The 18,724-nt window shown below is 55.6% G+C and overlaps 1 protein-coding gene across 12 annotated transcripts in view; it reads right to left on the reverse strand.

The window, feature by feature from the left end:
- The window catches only part of CAMTA1 (calmodulin binding transcription activator 1), a 260,782-nt gene extending 242,091 nt beyond the window's left edge, over window positions 1-18,691 (reverse strand). For 5 of the 12 annotated variants that reach the window (XR_010308514.1, XM_064171818.1, XM_064171817.1 and 2 more), the window contains exons 1-2: window positions 18,605-18,691; window positions 14,642-14,735 (exon numbers count right to left, since the gene is read on the reverse strand). Coding sequence is in view for 11 of the 12 variants with exons in the window: in XM_064171818.1 (XP_064027888.1) it covers window positions 14,642-14,708 (67 nt within the window). In the remaining variant the exon portion in view is untranslated. The other 7 variants (XM_064171810.1, XM_064171812.1, XM_064171813.1 and 4 more) reach the window with 7 other exon arrangements.
- Between the last annotated feature and the right edge of the window lie 33 nt (window positions 18,692-18,724).

An 18,724-nucleotide genomic window follows, 5' to 3' on the forward strand; every position in this document is an offset into this window, starting at 1 on the left:
CCCAGCACAGCTGCTCAACCTCTCCCAGTGTCCCCAGCTCACAGGCAGTGATGGGACAAATGCCATCCACTGCCTTTCCCACCTCCTGCCCTGCGCAAAATCCCACAGCTGCAGACAGCAGAATCTGGTAGGCACAACGAAGCACCCAGCTCGTGTCTGACCTCGTGGGCTCTGCTGTGCTTTGAAGGCCTGTTTCAGACACCCGTCCCTGAGAGCCCAGCAAGCTGCGGGCAGGTCCTCCACCAACATTCTATTCAGAACACTTTCTAACCCCTTTTTTACCACTTAGAGACACCCTCTTGACCAAGTCCATCACAGCTGCCAAGACAACACCTCTGAGGGCCACCCCTCCCATTCTAGTTCAGACACAGAAACCGCAGCAGGAGCGACACAAGCCACACAAGCTCTGCTGCAGAGATGGAAAGGGCTGCTTGGTCAGCAAGCCCAACATATCCTGCCTGCGGAAACCAGAGAAGAAGGAACTCACCCAAGTTTTCCAAACCATGGAAATCTCTCCTGGAGCCAGAGAACAGCAACTCCAGCCTCACTTCAAACCCTCACCTTCCTCCAAGGTTGCTCTGTGCTCACCAGGCACGAGACGTCCTGGCCAGGGCACAGTAGGGAAGTGCCAAGACCTGCAGGTCTGTGAAGCTGTGTGCTGCTGTTCACGAGGCTCCTTCCTCCTGCACTTTGATCGGAGCAGCACACCTCAGTAGCAGCCCTGCTCCCAAGTACCAACACCCTGAAGCGCCTCCTGCTCGTCCTCCAGCACCTGCATTGGGCTGCAGCCAGGCTTTAGAACCGTTCCCAGTGAAGTTCCTGACAGGCAGAGTTGAAGTTTCAGGAATGAATGGCTCAGATCTTTGCCTCCTTGAAATAAACCCCAGAACTAGGTCAGCGCGGGGAGCTGCTCCGTGTGCTTACTACGAGAACACCACAGGCACTGGTGCTGAGCCCAGCTGGAAACGCTCAGCTCCCACCTCAGCACAGGTAGGAAGCAATGAGCTGGGAACTGAGCAGCCTAGGGAGCTTCCGCACCACGGCCTCAACACAGGGCATACCAGTGGCTTCTGCAGCATCTCCTGCGCTGGGCTGCAGCACAAGAGACAGCGCCGCTGGGGACCCATCTCCTCGCACACCTCAACGGCCACGGCATTCAGTGGCCAACGCAAACTGCGACCAAAGCTGCATCCAACAAGCGTTAAGGCCCAGCCACCTGCCCAGACCAAGGTGCACCCATTTGCTTGAGGCTGTAAAGCTGTGGACTCGCAGGAGCAACAAAACTAAAGCTGGTGCACAAAAATGACACCACCTCCATCCCCTAAAGAGCCACAACTTCCCAGCCCAGGCAGATTCTTCTGTCATTTACCTCCTGTTAGCCAGTCGCTATTTTACTGCCAATCACCTGCTTCAGGGCGAAGGGGAAAAGGACGAGGCACGGCGATGTCCGAGACCACGGGAAAGGTGGAATGAATGAACTTGGGAGCAGCAAAATGATTAAGAAAAGATGAAGCAGACAGCACTCACAGTCACCACTACTACTTAAACGCACATTTTTGCAGGGCATTCCCCTCAGCCTCCACCTTGCTGGGCAAGGCAAGGAGCAAGCCAAGGGTGACTGTGCCCACAGAGGCTCTGTACCTACTGTATAACAAGAACCACCAGCAAAAACATACTCCCAAAGCTCCCTGACCTGGACACAACAGCCCTCAGCCAGTAAAGGTTTCCCTGTAAAGCATAGGAATGGGTTAAAAAGGAGCAGTGAGTTTGCTGTAGCAGCAAGGCAGAAAAACCCCGAACCAACACCTCCAGCTGTGGGGCCCGGCCACGGCGATACCGGCGGGGACAGGAAATGCCCCGACTTGACTCTGGCAGCTACTGGTCAGTGGCAGGACGCAAACCCTCTGTAAGATGGAGGCCTGACACCCCGTACCGCTTGCACTGCGCCGAGCAAGGCCGCGGCCGAGTGCCTCTGGCCCCGGGATCCCGGTACGGTCAAAACACGAGCTGGGGCCGACGGCAGTCTCGGGGCGCTATGCAACGCTGATGGAAGGCAGCGGGTGGCGGGGTCGGTGGCGGCTGCGGCGTTCTCCGCCAGCTGCTCGGACAAACTTTGGTTAAATAATGAAAAATATACGCGGCAATTCGCCCGGTTCCCGGAAAGACGTCGGCGCGCCCCCGCCCCGACAGCCCCGCTCCCCGGCCGAGTTCCCTCCGGACGCCTCGTTGAGGGGGGCCGCGGGCGGGCGGAGCAGCGCTACCCCCTTGCGGACACGGCGCACCCGGCTCCCGCCGTGCCGGTAACTTTCGGCCGGAGTTAGGCGCGCCAGCATCCCTTCAGCCCCCTCAACGCACCCTCGTCGCGACCACTCCATCAGCGCGGCCGGACAGCGCTGGCCGAACCCTCCCCTCGCTCACCTCCGAGCCCGCCGCCCGCCGGGCGCCGCTCCGCCCGCCCCAGCAGCGCCCACCCACGGCCCGTTCGCTGCCCGCTGGCGCGAAGGCCCCGGTGCGGCGGGACCGCGGACGAGGCCGCCCCGCTCCTGACGGGCGCGCGCCCGCGAGGCACGTGCGCTGCCGCCGGGAGGTGGGAGGGGGGAGGGAAGGGAGGGGAAGGACGTAAGGGTGTCGGCGGGGGCGACGCGGCCAGGCCCGGCCCGGCGTGACCCCCGGGCGGCGGTGGGCCCAGGCCGTCAGCGGCGGGCGAGCGTCCGCCCGGAGCCCCGCGCCGCGCCCTGCGCCGCCCCACGCCGGCTCTGCCGCCGCAGCCTCCATGTTGGCGACGGGCGGGCACGTGCTGGCGGGCGACGGGAGGCGTGCCCGTGCCCCGGCCCAGTCGCCGCGGCCCCGGCGCCACGCGGCCTGCCCGCCGCACATGGCCTGCCCACCGCCCCTCAGCCCGGGCCGGCCTCGCGGGGGCGGCCGCCGCTGCCAAACTTCGCCCAGCCCGAGCCCGGCCTCTGCCGCTGATTGCCGCCGCCCCGTGGAAGGGGCAGTGGCGGGGCGGAGTGGGGGGGGGGGGGCGGCGCGGAAGGCCCGGCGCGCCGCCGGCCCCGCGGCGGCGGTGGCGGCGGTCAGGCCCAGCGCGACGGCGCGGAGCGGGAGCCGGCCCGGCCGCGCTCTCACCTTCCGGCTTGTTTTCGGCAGCCATTTCCCCTCCGCGCGCCACATCCTCCTCCGCCTCCTCGCGACCGGGACCCAGGCGCGCGCCGCCTCCTCCCGCTGCCGCCGCTGCCGCCGCCGCCGCCGCCGGGCCGGCCACCCCGCGCGCACGGCGCACACCCCGCGCCGCCCATTGGGGGAGCCGCCACACTGACACCCGTGACAGCCAATCGCGGCGGGCGAAGGGAGAGCGCACGGAGGGGATGGGCGCGATGGACAGACCGTCTCGCCAATAGGAGTGCGGCAGCGCTTCAGTGACACGTGCCGCAGCCACTCAGCGGCGGCGCCGGGAGGACGAGGAGGGCGGGACACCGCCCTTCACTGACGGCCGCAGCGGCCACTATGGAAGTGGCGCCGCGGGACTGACAGCAGCCAGGTCCAATCGCGCCGCGGAGGAAGCCGGACGCGCACACTGACGCACGGAGCCGCCGGCGCCGGCAGCCAACGAAGAGCGCCGCCCGCCAGAGCGACTGCAAGCGGGGCCAATGGGGCCAGAGAGCCGGGCGGCCGCCAGCGCCACCGCCCCCGGTCCTGTCCATTGGCTGCAGGCGGCCCCGACGGGCGCACGCCCCCTCCGCGCCCTGTAACCCTAAACAAAGCCGCCGATTGGCGCGGCGGGCGCCCCGGCAGCCAATCCCCGCGTCCGCCCCGCCCGCCCGGCGGGGGCAGCCCCGCCGCCCGCTCCGGTCCTACCCGCTCGGTCACCGGGGTGAGCGGCAGGATTAGGCCTTCTCACGGCGGGGCGGCCGGGGGAGAGGCATCGGCAACGCCGAGTCGCACTGCCACAGCCGCGCTGGAGCCGCGGTACCGTTTCCTAGCAGCAAGGGCTAAGCCGTTTCGGCCAGCCCGGCAGGAGATCTCCCGCGGTGCCAGCTCGGGTTTACCACCGGCCGTTAATAGAACACTAAACTCCCACTGTTGCCAGGTTCCCCCGCAGCCCGCCTGCGGCCACACCGGCAGCTCCAGCCGAGCAGGGGAGCTACCAACCGGGCCCCGCATGTCAGCTCTGCAGTCGCCCACGGACCCTTTGATCCCTGGTGGGCTCAGGAGTGGTTCTCGTCAGCGGTTTTCCAAGCCCCTGTACCTGAACTGGAACTTAGGAGCTGCAAGTTCCTTAGCGAACAGCACCTCAGGCTGTTCCTTCCCAAAGCCTCCTTTAAAAGGGTGTCTGCACCTGCAGCAGTTTGACCCTTTTGGTTCACATTAGCTCTGACACTGCGCATCCCATGCGTGTGGAGCGGAGGGTGCAGGATGACTCAAGCTCTACGGGAGGGAGTACACACAAACCTCTCAGAACCACAGCAGAGGCACCCCCTGGGACTACCCAAAACATCCCCCGGGCTGTGGAGCTACCACTCCAGTGCTGCTGAGGAGCCAGCGCTCTGCCTGCTCTCACCAGTGGCCAGCACAATGTTGGGGGGAGGAAAAGCCACTCTTGGAGTCACACGTGGCAGCGAGGTGAAGGTTTGTGATCTGCAAAGACAACCACGTTACCATCACCAACGGGACGTACTGAGCCTGCAGGAGTCCTGCAGACACAGGGGAACAGTTTGTGAGGTGCCCTGGCGCCCTGCATGAGGAATAAGCTGATGGGTCACTGCCCTACAGCCAGGGCCTTCGGATACGGGAGAGGAGCCTGGGCTGTACAGAGTCTCCCAAGAAGCCAAGGGAATTGCTCTGTCCTGTTCACAGGATCACAGGATGTAAGGGGTTGGAAGGGACCCAAGGAGATCGAGTCCGGCCCGCCTGCCAGAGCAAACAAGTGCCATGGAAGTGCAACCTACTCTGCATGGCCAAGCCTCCTTCCCATCTCCATCAAGGCTTGAGAATGGGCACTTCTACCTCCCCCAGCAGAGCTCTGTGTAACTGGACCACATCTAATGCCTGCACAATGCAAACAAGGACTGGAACGGTTGTTTCCTTTGATGTGCGTGACTAAAGAGGCAAAAGGGATATTCCCCCTTAGATCCTCAGGAGAGTGGAACTCTTTAAGCAGACCTGGTGGCACTCCAGTTTTACTAAGGAGCAAAGCCTTTCTCAAGCCAAGACGAAAGAGGGGTAAGATGTGATGGGTCTCTTCTAAGGCAGAAGAAAGGAAAATTCCTTTTCCCTCTTTTCAGCAGCTGCTAATCTCATGGACCATGAAAGGCACATTGATGAAGAGGCTCTAGGAAGACAGCCTCGCTCCTGACGGTCATGAAGCTAATCTGGTATCCTCTGTCCTATAAATACACACAAATATTAATGCAGCTACAGGATCAGCCACGATAATTGTTTCCTTCAGCTGTACAAGAGATGCTGGACACTTTTCTAGCTGGCAAGGAGCTACCACTTTCCTGGGATCTCCAGGGAACGTGTCTCTCCTTGGACATTTCTCCAAGAGGAGATGGCCATTCAGCTGGTGCTCCTCACAGCCTGCCTTAAGGAAAAAGCAGAGCACAGATGAAAGCTCTGCAGCCAGAGCTAGAGGCCCATTTCCTGATGCTGAGGTGACATCTCACTCAGACATGGAGGGCCAGCCCACGCTGACCCCATCGCTGCTCCAATGGGCTGGCAGGTGCCAGTGCCTCTCCTCTACAGACAGAGCTACTTTGTGATCTCTTCTGCAGCAAGAAACCAGCACTTGGGCTAGCCAAGGTCCTCTGAGCCTGTCTACTGCCCCCTGAAACCCGCTCACCTCTGGCCTGATGGTTGCCTGCCCAAAATGAGTGTGAGGCTGGCATTCAGCCAGGGCTCAAGCCTATCTTTGGACATCCAGGCAAGACTAGGTAAAGAGATGAGCAAAATGGTGGAGCTAAGATACTTACTGCAAATTACAACCTCACACTGCCACCCCCCACACACCCACCCCAGAGCACTGCCCAGGCTGGGCTGTGCAGACCCTTGTGCTTGTGGCCAAGTCACAGGCAGGCACCCAGACAGCAACTGTGCCCACACAGGCGTGCTGCTCCTGTCAGGGAGATGAGCACGTTTATTTTAGCCCCAGCCCTCACTGCATTATTCACTTGCACACTCCGGAGAACAAATAACCATAAGGTACTCCACATGGGGTTAGACCTTGAGATCACCCAGAGACGTAATTAAATGCAGAGTCAGCTACATGTCTGCACAAGTGTCCATCTCTTTCTCCTCTCCAAAGCTGGAGTAGTTCCTTCTGTGCTTCTCTGGCTCATTACTAAGGTCCATGTGGTCTGACTGACAAGGTTGTTCAGGACACCAGCTGCCTTCTCCCAGCCCTTCCACTCTTGGGAAGGAGGAACTTCATGAAACTGGTTGCCAATAGCTCTCCTTCCAGAACTAAATCAACCTGCCTTGGCTCTGCAGCAGTGAGAAACCTGCTCTTGGAATGGCTTCAGGAGCACTGTCTGGCTCTCTAGGACCTTCCTAGTTCATGGAGATGATGAGAGTTAGTGCGGATGAAGATGAAAAAGGCATTCTGAGAGGTGACTGAAACAGTGCACAAACTCCACTCTACACAGCTGATGAACTCCTCCTCTGCCTCAACAGAAGCTTTTCTACCAGCAGCAAAATCCCACCTAGCAAAGTGACTGTTCCATACCTGGCACGGTGCAGTCTGTGGGTTGCTGGAGTAGTGTGAGCTGTGTAACGTTACAGCTGCCATCTGAACAGGGATTTTTCATCAAGCATGCCAGCAAAGCCCCAAGTATTTCCATTTAATTCCTTGTGCAATAAAATGATAAGAGAGCAGCCATCTGAACTGAAGTGCTGCTGGTATCTTTCAAGTTCCCAGCTCCCCGTGGTTTAAAATCCTAGGTCTAATCACCGCTACAGCAGGGAGGTACCAAACTGCAGAACTCAGCCTGTGGAACTGCCTCTGTCTCACCTTTCTGGGGGCACAAACACACAGCCACCTCCAGCTGACAAGCCAGAAGGGGGTAGATGTGCCCAGAGTTTTTGGAGTCTGGATCATTAATATTTTTTACCAGCAGACTGATAAAAGCTGCTGCTGCTCTGGCATGTGCTGCCTGGTTTGTTGTTAAGAGGGAGGTGAAACACCAAGACCTTTTCAAAGTCTCCATTGTCACTGCCTGGCAGATGTGGGCCTGGCTTGGTTAATTGGGTTAATGTGCTGCTTTGGCATGCTCAGTTACACACAGAAGTGAATCTGAAGAATACTTTCAAATACCCTGTTATGGATAGTCAGCAAATTGCACATCCACTGCGTGCACCAAAAAGCAAAACAATCCAGCCAGTTCTGTAAGATGCAATGAGTGCTGGACCCCCCTTTGAGCCTCCTTTCTTTGGCACTGTGTGCAGAGTGCCTCCATGGTTTCAAAGCAAGGAATGCCAGCTGTTTCTACAAAAGCACCCTTAAAAGTGTGGGTAGAGATGCTTAAAAAAAAACCCTCAGTGACAGAAATGAAATGGTTTTGCCCTTTCTCTCCACGTGTAGAATCAAAAGCTGTTTCTGCTAGGAACAATGCCAGAACTTGACCAAGCCAATGTGCATGAGCAAATCCCCTGGTACCTCACCACGCTGCCCTTCGCTTTGTGCAGTCCAACTGCCAGTCCCCAGCTTCAGCAAACCAGGGAAATATCCCAAAACACGCCTTTCTTCAGAAAAGGTCTCCAGAGACTCTGCTCAGAGCTCTGCCGCCAAAGTAACTTGCCCCAAACAATGTATGGAAGCTGAGGGAGAACATCCATTCCCTGGAGCTGCAGCCAGAAAGGATGGTTACACCAGCAGGCCTGGTGTGGCCACCTTCCACATCCCAGGGCCTGGACAAACACTCTTCTCCCTGTTCTACTGCAGCTCTGAGCCCATTTCCTTCCCTCAAACCACAATCACTACTTTCAAATAATCTCTAATAAAGCTCTTTTGGCCTCAGGGAATTTAGACCAGGCTAACCAAGAGCGTAACTCCAGAGCAGGAGCCATTTCAGTGCACCCTGGAGGAAAGATGGAGTTGCTGTGCAGAGCCTCACAAAGTGCCTGTGGCTGCTGAAACTGGCAGCCTGTACACTGGGCACAGAATTCACCTGCTTAAACAAGAGCAAAGATGAAGCCACTTTGTTCCTCTGCCCTGGCACCAGCTGCAGAAGGAAGGGCTGCCTGGGGTGTGCAAGGCTGGAGCCTCACTGGTTCTGGGACAAGGTCAGACAGCTAGGGGACTGCTTGACACAGTGCCCACACTGCAGCCAGCAGGACTCAGGAGGACACTGAGCACACCAGGCACATGCCCTCTTCCCCAGCAGAAAGGGCCAGGCACTGCCTTCCCTTTGGTTCATGCCCCGAGCACCCTGGCAGCACCGAGAGTAACAGACCTGCTGCTCTAATGCACACCCAAAAGCCAGCTAGGAAAAACCAAATGAAAGATGAGGGAAATTAAAGCTTCCAGCTAAGGGGATTTACCAGTAAGTCACCAGAACATTCAGATAATTTATTTTTTCAATTCTGCAGCAACTTTCTCCAATTTGGATTAGCTGTTAGAAATTATGTCTCAAAAATTAAAGAAAATGTCTATTGACCATTATATCAAATTCTAATTTTAGCCAGAAAAGAAAAAAAAAAAAAAAAGACTAATGAGGCTGTGATTTACTCTGGTAGTCAACTCACATTAACAAATTTCCCCCGTTTATGTAATTCTGGCAAAGTCAAACAATATAAACACTGCTCATAAATGCTGGGTTAGATTTAGTAAAGACAATTTCCTGCAGGATATTCAGGACGTTTCTCTTTGCTCTCTGTTCTCATAAGACAATCAAGTCTTATGCCTTGATTTAGATGACTTGATGACTTAGTTTAAGGAGGTGACATGATTGTCACTCACGGCAGCCCCCAGTTATCAATTAGTACAGTCCTTAGGAAGGGATGTAGAAGGGTTTCAAATTTGTATGGGGTTTTGAGCTGCCATTGCCCTACACTGTCCTGGAAGTGCTTTCCCCCACATCCCACCCTTCTCCCCCTCCATCAGGAAAATCCACACTCATTACTTACTCTGAGCAAGAAGAACATCCCAGTGCCACAAACACCCAGCAAGGCCAAGCTGTGGGCATAGCACTGGCATGCAGCTGGCTCTGCTCGGGGCAGTGGCTGAGTAGCTCCCAACTGCTGGCAGAGGTGGCAGTACCAGCTCATGAATCCCACACACTCAGCGGTGGTACCCCATCTGGTGGGTGGTACCTGTCTTGGGACAGGCTGCTCTCAGCTCTCCAGTGGCAGCTGAAGTGTGGTATACACCTGCCAATGGGGCGGTGGGTGGAAGACCCCCTAAAGGTGAGCTCCCAAATGGCTGTTCCTACTTTTCAACAAGTATCTCTTCCAGGACACTAAGCAGCTCCTCTGGACAAGGCTGCTGTCTCCATTAATTGAGTGCATGTGGATTGAGGAACCAAAGTCCAGTCACCAAGGTCAAGCCTCAAACACCAAGTCACCAAGTCAGCCTCAAACAGAAGGATGCGTAACAGAAACCACCACTAAGAAACACAAGAACATGATGATGGCAATGGAGGCATTCAGTTCAAGACTCAGGAGCTGGAAGCCAAAGTCAATCTGCTCCCAAGGAGCTTCTGGTGACAGCCCCAGGCAGGCTCTGCCCTGTGCCCCAAGACCAGTCACAGTGTTACCCAATCAGGCCCTCACCCACACACTCCTGTGACTGATTCTCTGCCCAACGAGGAAGCAGCACCAAGCAAGAGCAGAGCACTTCCAGTTTCAATTCCAAATCACTATTGTTAAAATCATTAACTCAAATCTGTATAAGACTCCATCACCACTGGGTTCTGCCATGAAATTCCCAACAAGAAGGCACTTCCCTGACTTTTCATCACTATTCATGAGCAGATAAAACAAATGGCAGGCTAACTGCAGGATCATGAGTTAGACTCAGTCCTGGTTTGTTCACAGTGCTCCCAGGCCAGTGCAGCAAATCCAGTTCTCTCTGGGGTGCCAGGACAGTGCTGTACGACACTAAACCTTCCTCCTGTGCCATCAAGTTCTTGTGAACACAAATGACTGCTTTAATCTTTTCTCATCAGTTTCAGCTACAGAGCAGAGTTTCATTTCTGGGTTTGCCTAAGCCTGGTTTAACCATTAAAGCAACTCTGCCCTGTCTGCCCACAGGAACTGTGGGAAGCACAAACGGAGCAGGCAGAGCCTGCAGAAACAGCTCTCTTTACCCAGCCAGTTCTTGACTCTCCCCTAAACTCCCTCTCCCGAAGCACTGGCACAGGTTTTTTCTTCATGTGGGGTATATCAACTCCTAACTTCTCAGCAGCAGAGTGAAAATGAAGATGTGAAGGTATGAAGAATGCAGAAGAACCCCATTATTCACAACACAATTTGCTGCTGATCTTCAGCGGCCGAGCCAGGCATGTCAATTATTTATAGAGCCTGGAGCGTTAAATATGAAATATTTCAGCCTGGAACAGCATGAAGGTAAAGCCAGGAACGTGATCCTGTCAGGAATGCAGAATTGTGGCCAAGGACAGAATATCCCCACACAGATCACCCTTCTCACTGAGCTATAAATTGCAGAGGGTCCTTATGAAGTGTTGCTCTCGCTGTTAAGTGGCAGCCGTTCTCTTTTTGACAGCATCAGGCTGTGCTCAGTCTTTCTCTAAGGGGCTGATTCTGCCAGGACACCAATGTACAGCACCTTCCAAAAGCCCAGGTTAGCTTAACCTCATCTGAACACCTACTCAAAGTCCAGCACCTGATCCACCTGGATGCATACAAGTACCCTGTATAGCTTGCCTCACCACTTGCCATGAGCACACCTTTGCCATCCTGGCAGTGCTGCAGACCTTGCTGTGCAACCCTGAGCGGCACTGCAGGCATAGCAGCAACTCACCTCGAGTAACACAACACACAGCTTAAAATAACTGCCACAAACTCCTCGGAGTGGGAGGCACATGCAGAATTAGCAAACACTCCTAAATAAAACAACTATCATAAAATCTCTTCTGTGGAGCTGGTTAGAGCCCCATGAAGGCTTGAATTGGCTTCCACACTAGCAGTGAGTTCCTACCACCTGCATCTCCCACTAAGCAGTAAAACCTGTACCCCAGTGCTACACAGTGCCCATCTCTGCAACACTTCCTCCTGCTTAAGAAAATTAAGTAGCTTTATAGGAATACTGAAGTGCAAAGTTAATCCTTCTGCAGGTGACTGACCAAAAGCAAACAAGGTCTGGCTGCAGAAGCTGGGGTGAGATCACTGGAAGTGGCTGTGTCAGTGCAGGGACTTGCAGCCACGCAGACTAAGCAGTTTCAGGTGTGCCACAGAAGACTCCTTTAACAAATGCCTTGTCACTGGCTATAAAAACCCAACAGCAAACTGTTTTTCACCTCGTTTAGCCATTTGCTTCCTTTCTTGTACCATTTAAGGTAGGAGAGGCAAAAGGCCTCTTGGAAGGTCATACCAGAAAGTTCAAGCACGTGGAACCCTGCAGGGCTGTCCTGCTCCCTTCCTCCCAAGGGGTGCATGATCTGCCAGTTAGGGAGGTGCCAAAATGCTGAACTTCTTCCTGACAGCAATACCAAGCATGTGCTTTACACCTCTCAGACTGAGATTCAAACCTCTCCCACCTCTCCCCTCTGAAAAATTTCCATTAGTCAGCTGATGGATACCCAGGGCACAGGTGAGGAGCAGCAGCTGCAGTGCCAGCCACTGCTGGGTGAGATGTTCCTGCTGAAAGGCACTGATAAGCACTCTGTGCCAGCTCAAGTATTTCAGATGTGGAGGGATTCTAACTGCACCTCCTCCAGCTGCCTGCCTGACACTGAGAGTGAGATCTTCAAACACAGTGACTAAGAAATGTTGTCTGACAAAGCACTTACAGAAAGCAGTACAGCTGAACTCTCAGATCAAAGCACACAGGTGAGTGATTCCCCTTCCCTTCTCATGTGCTTGCAAGGCAAGGGCTAGGCACAAGCAGTGGCAGTGCTTTAAAAAGCTCCATCAGGGTCTGAGGAGGAGAATTTGCTGAGGAGGTGAGGTGAAGCTGCACAGCCCCAGACTCTCTCAGGTGAGCATCCTCCTCCCCTTGCTCTGTCTCTCAGACTGTGTCACCCGAGTGACAACCAGCACCCCAAGCCCCACTGCTGCCAGTGAGCTGAAGCACTGGCAATGCCGCAGCAGAGCAGGGCACAGACCCCTCTGCTGCCCTGCAGCTGAGAGCCTGAGTGCAGAAGCAGCAGCACAGGAGCTGGTCTGGAGGCAGCTGCCCATCCTCGGGCAAAATACCACGTGCTGCAGGAAAGGAACAGTGAGGAGCTGGCAAGGACCAAGGCATGGCACCTGCAGGGTAGCTCTGCTGATGCCAACCCTGCTTCTAGATGAGCTCTCCAGCCACTGCTGCCAGAGCTGGCAGCAGCGATGCTGAGCACAGAGTGGCCACTGGGCACCTCAAAGCAGCAGCAACACATGTGCCCAGGGCCACAAATAGCACAGCAATGAGACATAGGGCTCTGGGGCAACCCATCTCCCTGTGCTCGCTCTGTCTGCCCCGCTGCGGTGCTAAGCTCAGGGGTGCTGAGGCATGCACCCAGCCACACTGGCTGGGAGCCACAGTCCCCAGCAGTGAGCAGGAAGGTTGGGCTGCAAGCCCTGGCTCTGGGGAGTGAGTGCAGCCATGAGGACACAGCTTTGTGCCAGTTCTGACTGCACTCCAGACCAAGCAGAGTGGAGGCTTTCCAGACCAAGGGTGAAGGATGCAGAAACTCAAGGAGCAGAACAGGTTTACCCCTGAGTTCAGAGCAGCCACAGTCTTAGCAGAGATGTACAGGGGAAGCCTCAGCTATCAGATCCTCCCAAGCACAGACTGACACCAGCACGGATTTGCTAACCACTCTTTAAGGTGTCCCTGAATGCTCAGCTCCAGAGCCAATGAACTCCCAACACCATCACCAAGGCAGCTCTTGAGAATCCCAGCCCCTTCCAAACCCACCCTGCAGTCATAAGCTATTGCCACAGCATTTCACACCCAGGGACGTTTCCCCAGGGACTTGGGACAAGTCACTGCTTTGTCACCAAGAGTGCTGAATCTGGTGGCTCCTCCTCTGTGACACTGTACAGGCTGAACACAACAAGGGTTTGGGGGCATCCTGCAGCATCCAGCGCAGCTCAATCACAGCAACAGTGGGAAAGAGAATTTTGCTCAATGGAGGCAAAATTAACCTGTGGAATCAAGCCCAAGCAATATTCTCACTGCCCTAGAAGAAGTCACTGACTTCAGAGAACTGTTCTGCTGCAGGTGAGCCGGAGGCTGATCTTGGAAAGAGAAGAGCTGGTAAGGAGCTTCCAGCCACCAAAGCTGTCCAGGGAAAATGGTATCTGCCAGTAACCTCTACATTATTTCCCATCTCCAAAGTGTGACAGTCTGGCTTCCTGACAAACTCTACATCTTCTGGAAACTGGCACCAACACCAAAGCACAGCAAACCCTTCCCTGGTCGTTGTTCTGAAGACAGTAGCTCCAGCAGAACAGAACTGTTGTTTATGGATGGGTATGAACCCCTCACACTCCAGGCCTGCTTCTTGTACTGTCCTGATCTGCCTGCCACAGAAACGCCCTTCTGCCCACAAAGCCTTGCTGCCAAGAAGGACCAAGGCAGGGGACAACAGGCAACTCGTGACCACAAAACTGGACACTCCCAAGGAGGTTTGCCTTTGGTCCCTGGGGAATTAAGGTCAGTCTCCAGAATCAAGCCTGACAATGCCAGATCCTCATCTTATCAGCGAAGGCTGCCTTGCTCCTTGGCAGATGCTGAGGCCAGTTCTGCTGCCATTGGAGAGGTGTAAGAGGGGACTTTCCCCTGCAGGCGAGCTTCCATCTGTCCCTTACCTCCCCACAGCCCCCGGTGGACCAGCACACCTCAGTTACTGAAATAATCCCTCACGCTGGAGGAGCCAATAAGCAGCAGTTCCTCTGGGCACCTCCAGAGCATGAACACAAACCGCAGTAAGACGCAGCAGAGTGGCAGCAAGCAATTTACAGAGGGTGGAGGTAACCTGCTCATGGCATGGCCCAGACACGTTGACTGCCTGCATCTGCCTAGGTTTGGGCCAGAGGACAGCACCTCAGCAGAGTGGCACTGGCTGTAAAGCAACGGCTTGAATTCATCTCTCCTTTCTCTTTTGGTCCTCACCACACAGCAGGGCAGAAGACAACCTGGTCTGACTGGGAGGCTGATTCAGCAGCAAGCTGCAGGTGGGAATGGGGCTGCTGCTGGAGCTGGGCACGCAGGGATAGTCTGCAAAGCACTGGTCTGGCAGGGACTGCAACAATAGAACACCACAGCTTTAGGGAAGGAAGACCCAGGCACGGAAAGAGCGGGTCAGGAGTGAGAAGTGTCCCTGCACCCAAGCAGAGCAGGGAAGTCAGAACACTCAGCTAGGGTGTGAAGGGCTGTGCTGCTTGCTTCACAAGGAAAGGGCTGTGCTGCTTGCTTCACAAGGAAAGATACCACATGAACTCCCCCAGGCTCCAAATGCACCCCATCAGCTGTTCCTTTTACCTTTTTGTTCTACCCAGCATTTCTTCAAGAGCACTGTCATCTCTGGCTTTGGCATCCTACTCATCATCTATGAATTCATGTTGCTGTTTCCTCCCTGAAAGGAAAAAGTCCCACAGTCAGTAACCTGCTGCACAGAGGAAAGGACAAATCTGACAGCATATTTTTGCCACTGCTCAAGTTCAAAAGCCACTGCTCCTCAAGCAGACAGTTCTGCAAGTCTTGTTCTCTGCTCCAGTGTCATTCATCCAAAATCAATCAGGCTGTGTTGGCTCCAGAAACTTACCCCGAGTTCACCTGTGAGCAGCTGAAAGCTGTCAGTGTGAGACCTGCCTGGAAGGGAGCAGCAGAGCAATGCCTCACCTGGAGCAAACAACTCCCAGCAGCAGCCAGAGCGACTCAGCCAAGCAAACACCTTTATTTTATCTTAAAACATGCTGAAAGTGTTTATCTGTCTGAAAAAGAAGCGACACAACACTGGGGAAGCCTTGGTGTCCTATCACATGAGCCAGATTAAAACTAAAACTAAACACAAGTGTGCAAAAAGCTGAGACAAAAGCAATCCATTTTCTCCAGGAGGGACTCCCACCGGGGCTGGCAAATTCTGGAAGAGAGAGAGAGATTATATTTGATGGGAAGAGATTCAATAACCATTCTTTCCCCATAAAGCCAGTGATGGAGGATTGTCACAGCTCCACAGACACACTGTGCACATTTCAGGCCAGCAGTAACAGCAAATCAATAGCATCTTTTATCCGTGAAAAGACATCATCCGGATGGGCTCCTCCCGCCAGCCAGGGGGGCCAGACCAGCCCCGCGCTGAACCGCAGCAGCCAGCACTCCTCTGGCTGAGAAGGGGTCGGCTGCTCCTCTGCATCCCTGCATTTGCTCTTTTTTCCTTAAAGAAATCACTCTGCTGGGAGCTTCACCCTCTGCTGAAGGCAGAGAGCTCCCAGCTGACTCTCCATCACAGGTCTAACAGCCCCCCCCGGCAGAGGCTCCCCGGCTGGCTGCTGGCGATCATTAGAGGCAGCAGCTTCATCAGGTGCTAATCTGACAGCCCTGACAAGCTCGGCTGAATTTATGCCACTTCCTAGTTTTTCCCTCCACTGAGCTGAGCTGGCACTAAAGTTAATATTAGCACAAACACTTTGTGCAGGGGCAATTTCCCAGCGGTGGCTGAACGGCTCCAGGTACGAGGAGAACCTGATGCTGAACAAGGCCTGTTAGCAGCCCCCCGGCCACTCTGCCAAGGCTGGGCAAGATGGCTCCCAGCCCACCCACCAGCTAAGGGGCCTCTGGTGCCTCTAACTGCAAAGCAGCAGAGCTGAATCCATTCTGGAACTCATCTACACCTTGTAGAAGACACACCAGGATCCCAGGGAAGCACAAGAACCCATGGTAGGGAGGCTGGAGCAGACAATCTCTGAAGTCCCTTCCAAACTAAGCCATTCTGTTTCCCTTAACTTAATGGAAGAACTTTCATCTCCAAACCCAGTTTTCCAGGCAGGGACTCAGTTTGCTGCCCTATTTTCAGCTCAGAACACTGGCACCTGAGTGTTCCTCATCCTTCCAACACATCCAGAGTACAAAGCCCTCCTGAAGCCCTTCCTGAAGGCATCCTGTCCCTCTGCTTACTCAGAGCAAGCACTTAGCCCCAGTGCCTGAAGCTGGGAATGGTGATGTTCAGGATCACCATGTTCAGCTCCCTCTCCAGGTGCATGCTCAAAGCCTTTGAAGCAGAACACAGAATTTGTTCTGTCTGTAAAAACCTGGAATACAAAATCACACCAGAAAAAGCACCAGCAGCAAAGAGAGGTGCAGGGAACACAGGGGCACTCCAAGCAACATCTCTGAGGAGCAGCAGAAGCAGACTGTGACCTTTGAAAGGGTTACAGTTGTGTCAGGATCTCACTGCTGGGGTCTGCTTCTCTCATCTCACACAGTCTTGCAGTGACACAGGCAAGGGGAATGCTGCACCCTGAACCAAAGCTTGTCCAGCCAGCAAAGCACACACAAGCTTCCCTTTCTGCATCCTTCCCCCATCTGCTTTTTGCCATAGCTGTCACACTGCCTCTGCTACAGTTTAGGGTTTTAAAGATCTCTCTCTGCATGCTTAGAAAGCACAGATCATATTTAGCTCTCTCAAGTCGTATTCCTCTCTTCCTGTGTTTCCCTGCCAAGATGTGACATCTGTGGACTGTTCCCAAAAAATTCCCTGAATCATCTGTGATGCAGGCGAGCAGCAGCCAGAACCGGCAGCTAGCAGCTGCGGTGCTCCGGATGGCGCTGGATCTGCCTGGGGAGCAGGAGGATTCCCATTCACTGAACATCTCCCAGCACCTCACAACTCCCAAACCACCTCAGAAAAAGCACAATTACGACAGGACCAAAACACAGAGGAAGCAACGTTGCCATGGCAACTTACATCCTCAGAACTCCACATTTTTGCCCAGACTCAATGAATCCCAAAACACGTGGAGAGGAAGGAGTCTCGCAGGTGGCTCCATTCAGGCAAAGCTCCCTGCCAGGTGCCTCCCTACACAGCACATCCCCCTCTGGCTGCTCTGCGAGCGTGGACCTCCAGTCCCAAGCACCACATCTCAACTACAGGCACACAGGAACTGCTAGAACACCATCAGTGCTTCCCTGTTAACTGCCATGGAACAGAGAATATTAAATATTAAACCACTGCTGTTCTCAAACAGAAGTTACATGAAGATAAACCCCAGAACAGATCATCCGAGCTCTGGAATGGGAAAGCCCAGTTCCAGTTTGATCCTAGGCTGTACTCTTCAAGGGCTCTCGTTTGATGACCACACTCCAGCAACCCCAACACAAACATCGGATCCAGCCACAAGCAGGTAAATTCTTGTTTGTCTTTCCAGCCAGCTTACCATGGCGATAAAAGCCAACAAAGGCCCAGGCTGCCCCCCAGTCAGCTTCACTACGAGGCACAGACCAGAAAGCTCATCTGCTAAAGACTGTCTGCTCCCCACTCTTCTGGGGCATTTCATTCCGTTTCACTACTGACTAAGCCTTGCCGAGTGTCCCCTCGCGGTTAACCACCACCAGGACCATCCGCTCAGTGCAGGGCAACACCGCGCAAGCTCTGGGGCAACATCCTCTGCTCTGTGGCTAGAAGCTAAAGCAGCTTGACCGACCTGCAGATAACCGCTCTAGATCTACACCGGGGACAAACGGAACAAGGCTTGGCCACGGCTTGCCCCCTGCAGCTGCTCTGTGCCACCGCGGAGTAACCTTCCGCTCACCTTCCAGCTCGGTGCCGTCAGAGGATTCCACCTCACGGCACCGCACTGCAACAGGCTGCACATCCCTCAGGGCACCTCCGCCAAGTCAACCTGAGCGCCAGGAGCTCCTCATGAGATGGAGGCACTTGGGTCATACAGTGGTATGGGAATGATCCTTCTGTGCCAGGCGAGTGGCTTCGGGGCAACGCCTGCGACTGCTGACCCCGCAAAGAAGGCGGGTAAGGGACACCCGTTCTGCGGGAGCCACTCGAGCGCACCCTGCTAACCCCATGGCTGCTGCCCCGAAGCTGGCTCCCCCGCCAAAGCGCTCGCAGACCGGACAAGCACCGTCGCGGGCAGCTTACCGAGGCTGGGGCACCGCCGCCAGCAGCTCGCCCTCCTTCGCGAGCCACGGAACGGACACAGACCCCGAGCGACTGCTGGCCCTGGGGCCCAGCGCGCTGGCTGCCCCCCACAGCCGCTGCTCGGCCCCGTTCCGGCCGAGCGCGCGGGCACGAAGCGACCACGACAGGGAAGAGACGCGCCGGGGCACCGAGCCACCACCGCAGCGGGGACGGGGACCGGGACCGGGACCGGGACCGGGACCGCTCCTGCCTATCCCGCGCGTCCGGACGCGGCGGGGCAAACCGAGGCTGCCCACAGCGAGCGACCGAGCGGCGCGGGCCGGGCCGGGCCGCCCCTCCCGAGCACTCACCGCGGCAGCCCCGCGCCGCTCCCGCCTCGCCTGCCGCTGCCCGGGGCGGGCCCTGCGCTGCCCGCTCGTGCGCAGGCCGTCGGGCGCGCGCGGGACCGCCCGGCGCAGGCGCGAGCGCTC

This window comes from Pogoniulus pusillus, chromosome 36, assembly GCF_015220805.1.
Source record: "Pogoniulus pusillus isolate bPogPus1 chromosome 36, bPogPus1.pri, whole genome shotgun sequence".
NCBI lineage: Eukaryota > Metazoa > Chordata > Aves > Piciformes > Lybiidae > Pogoniulus > Pogoniulus pusillus.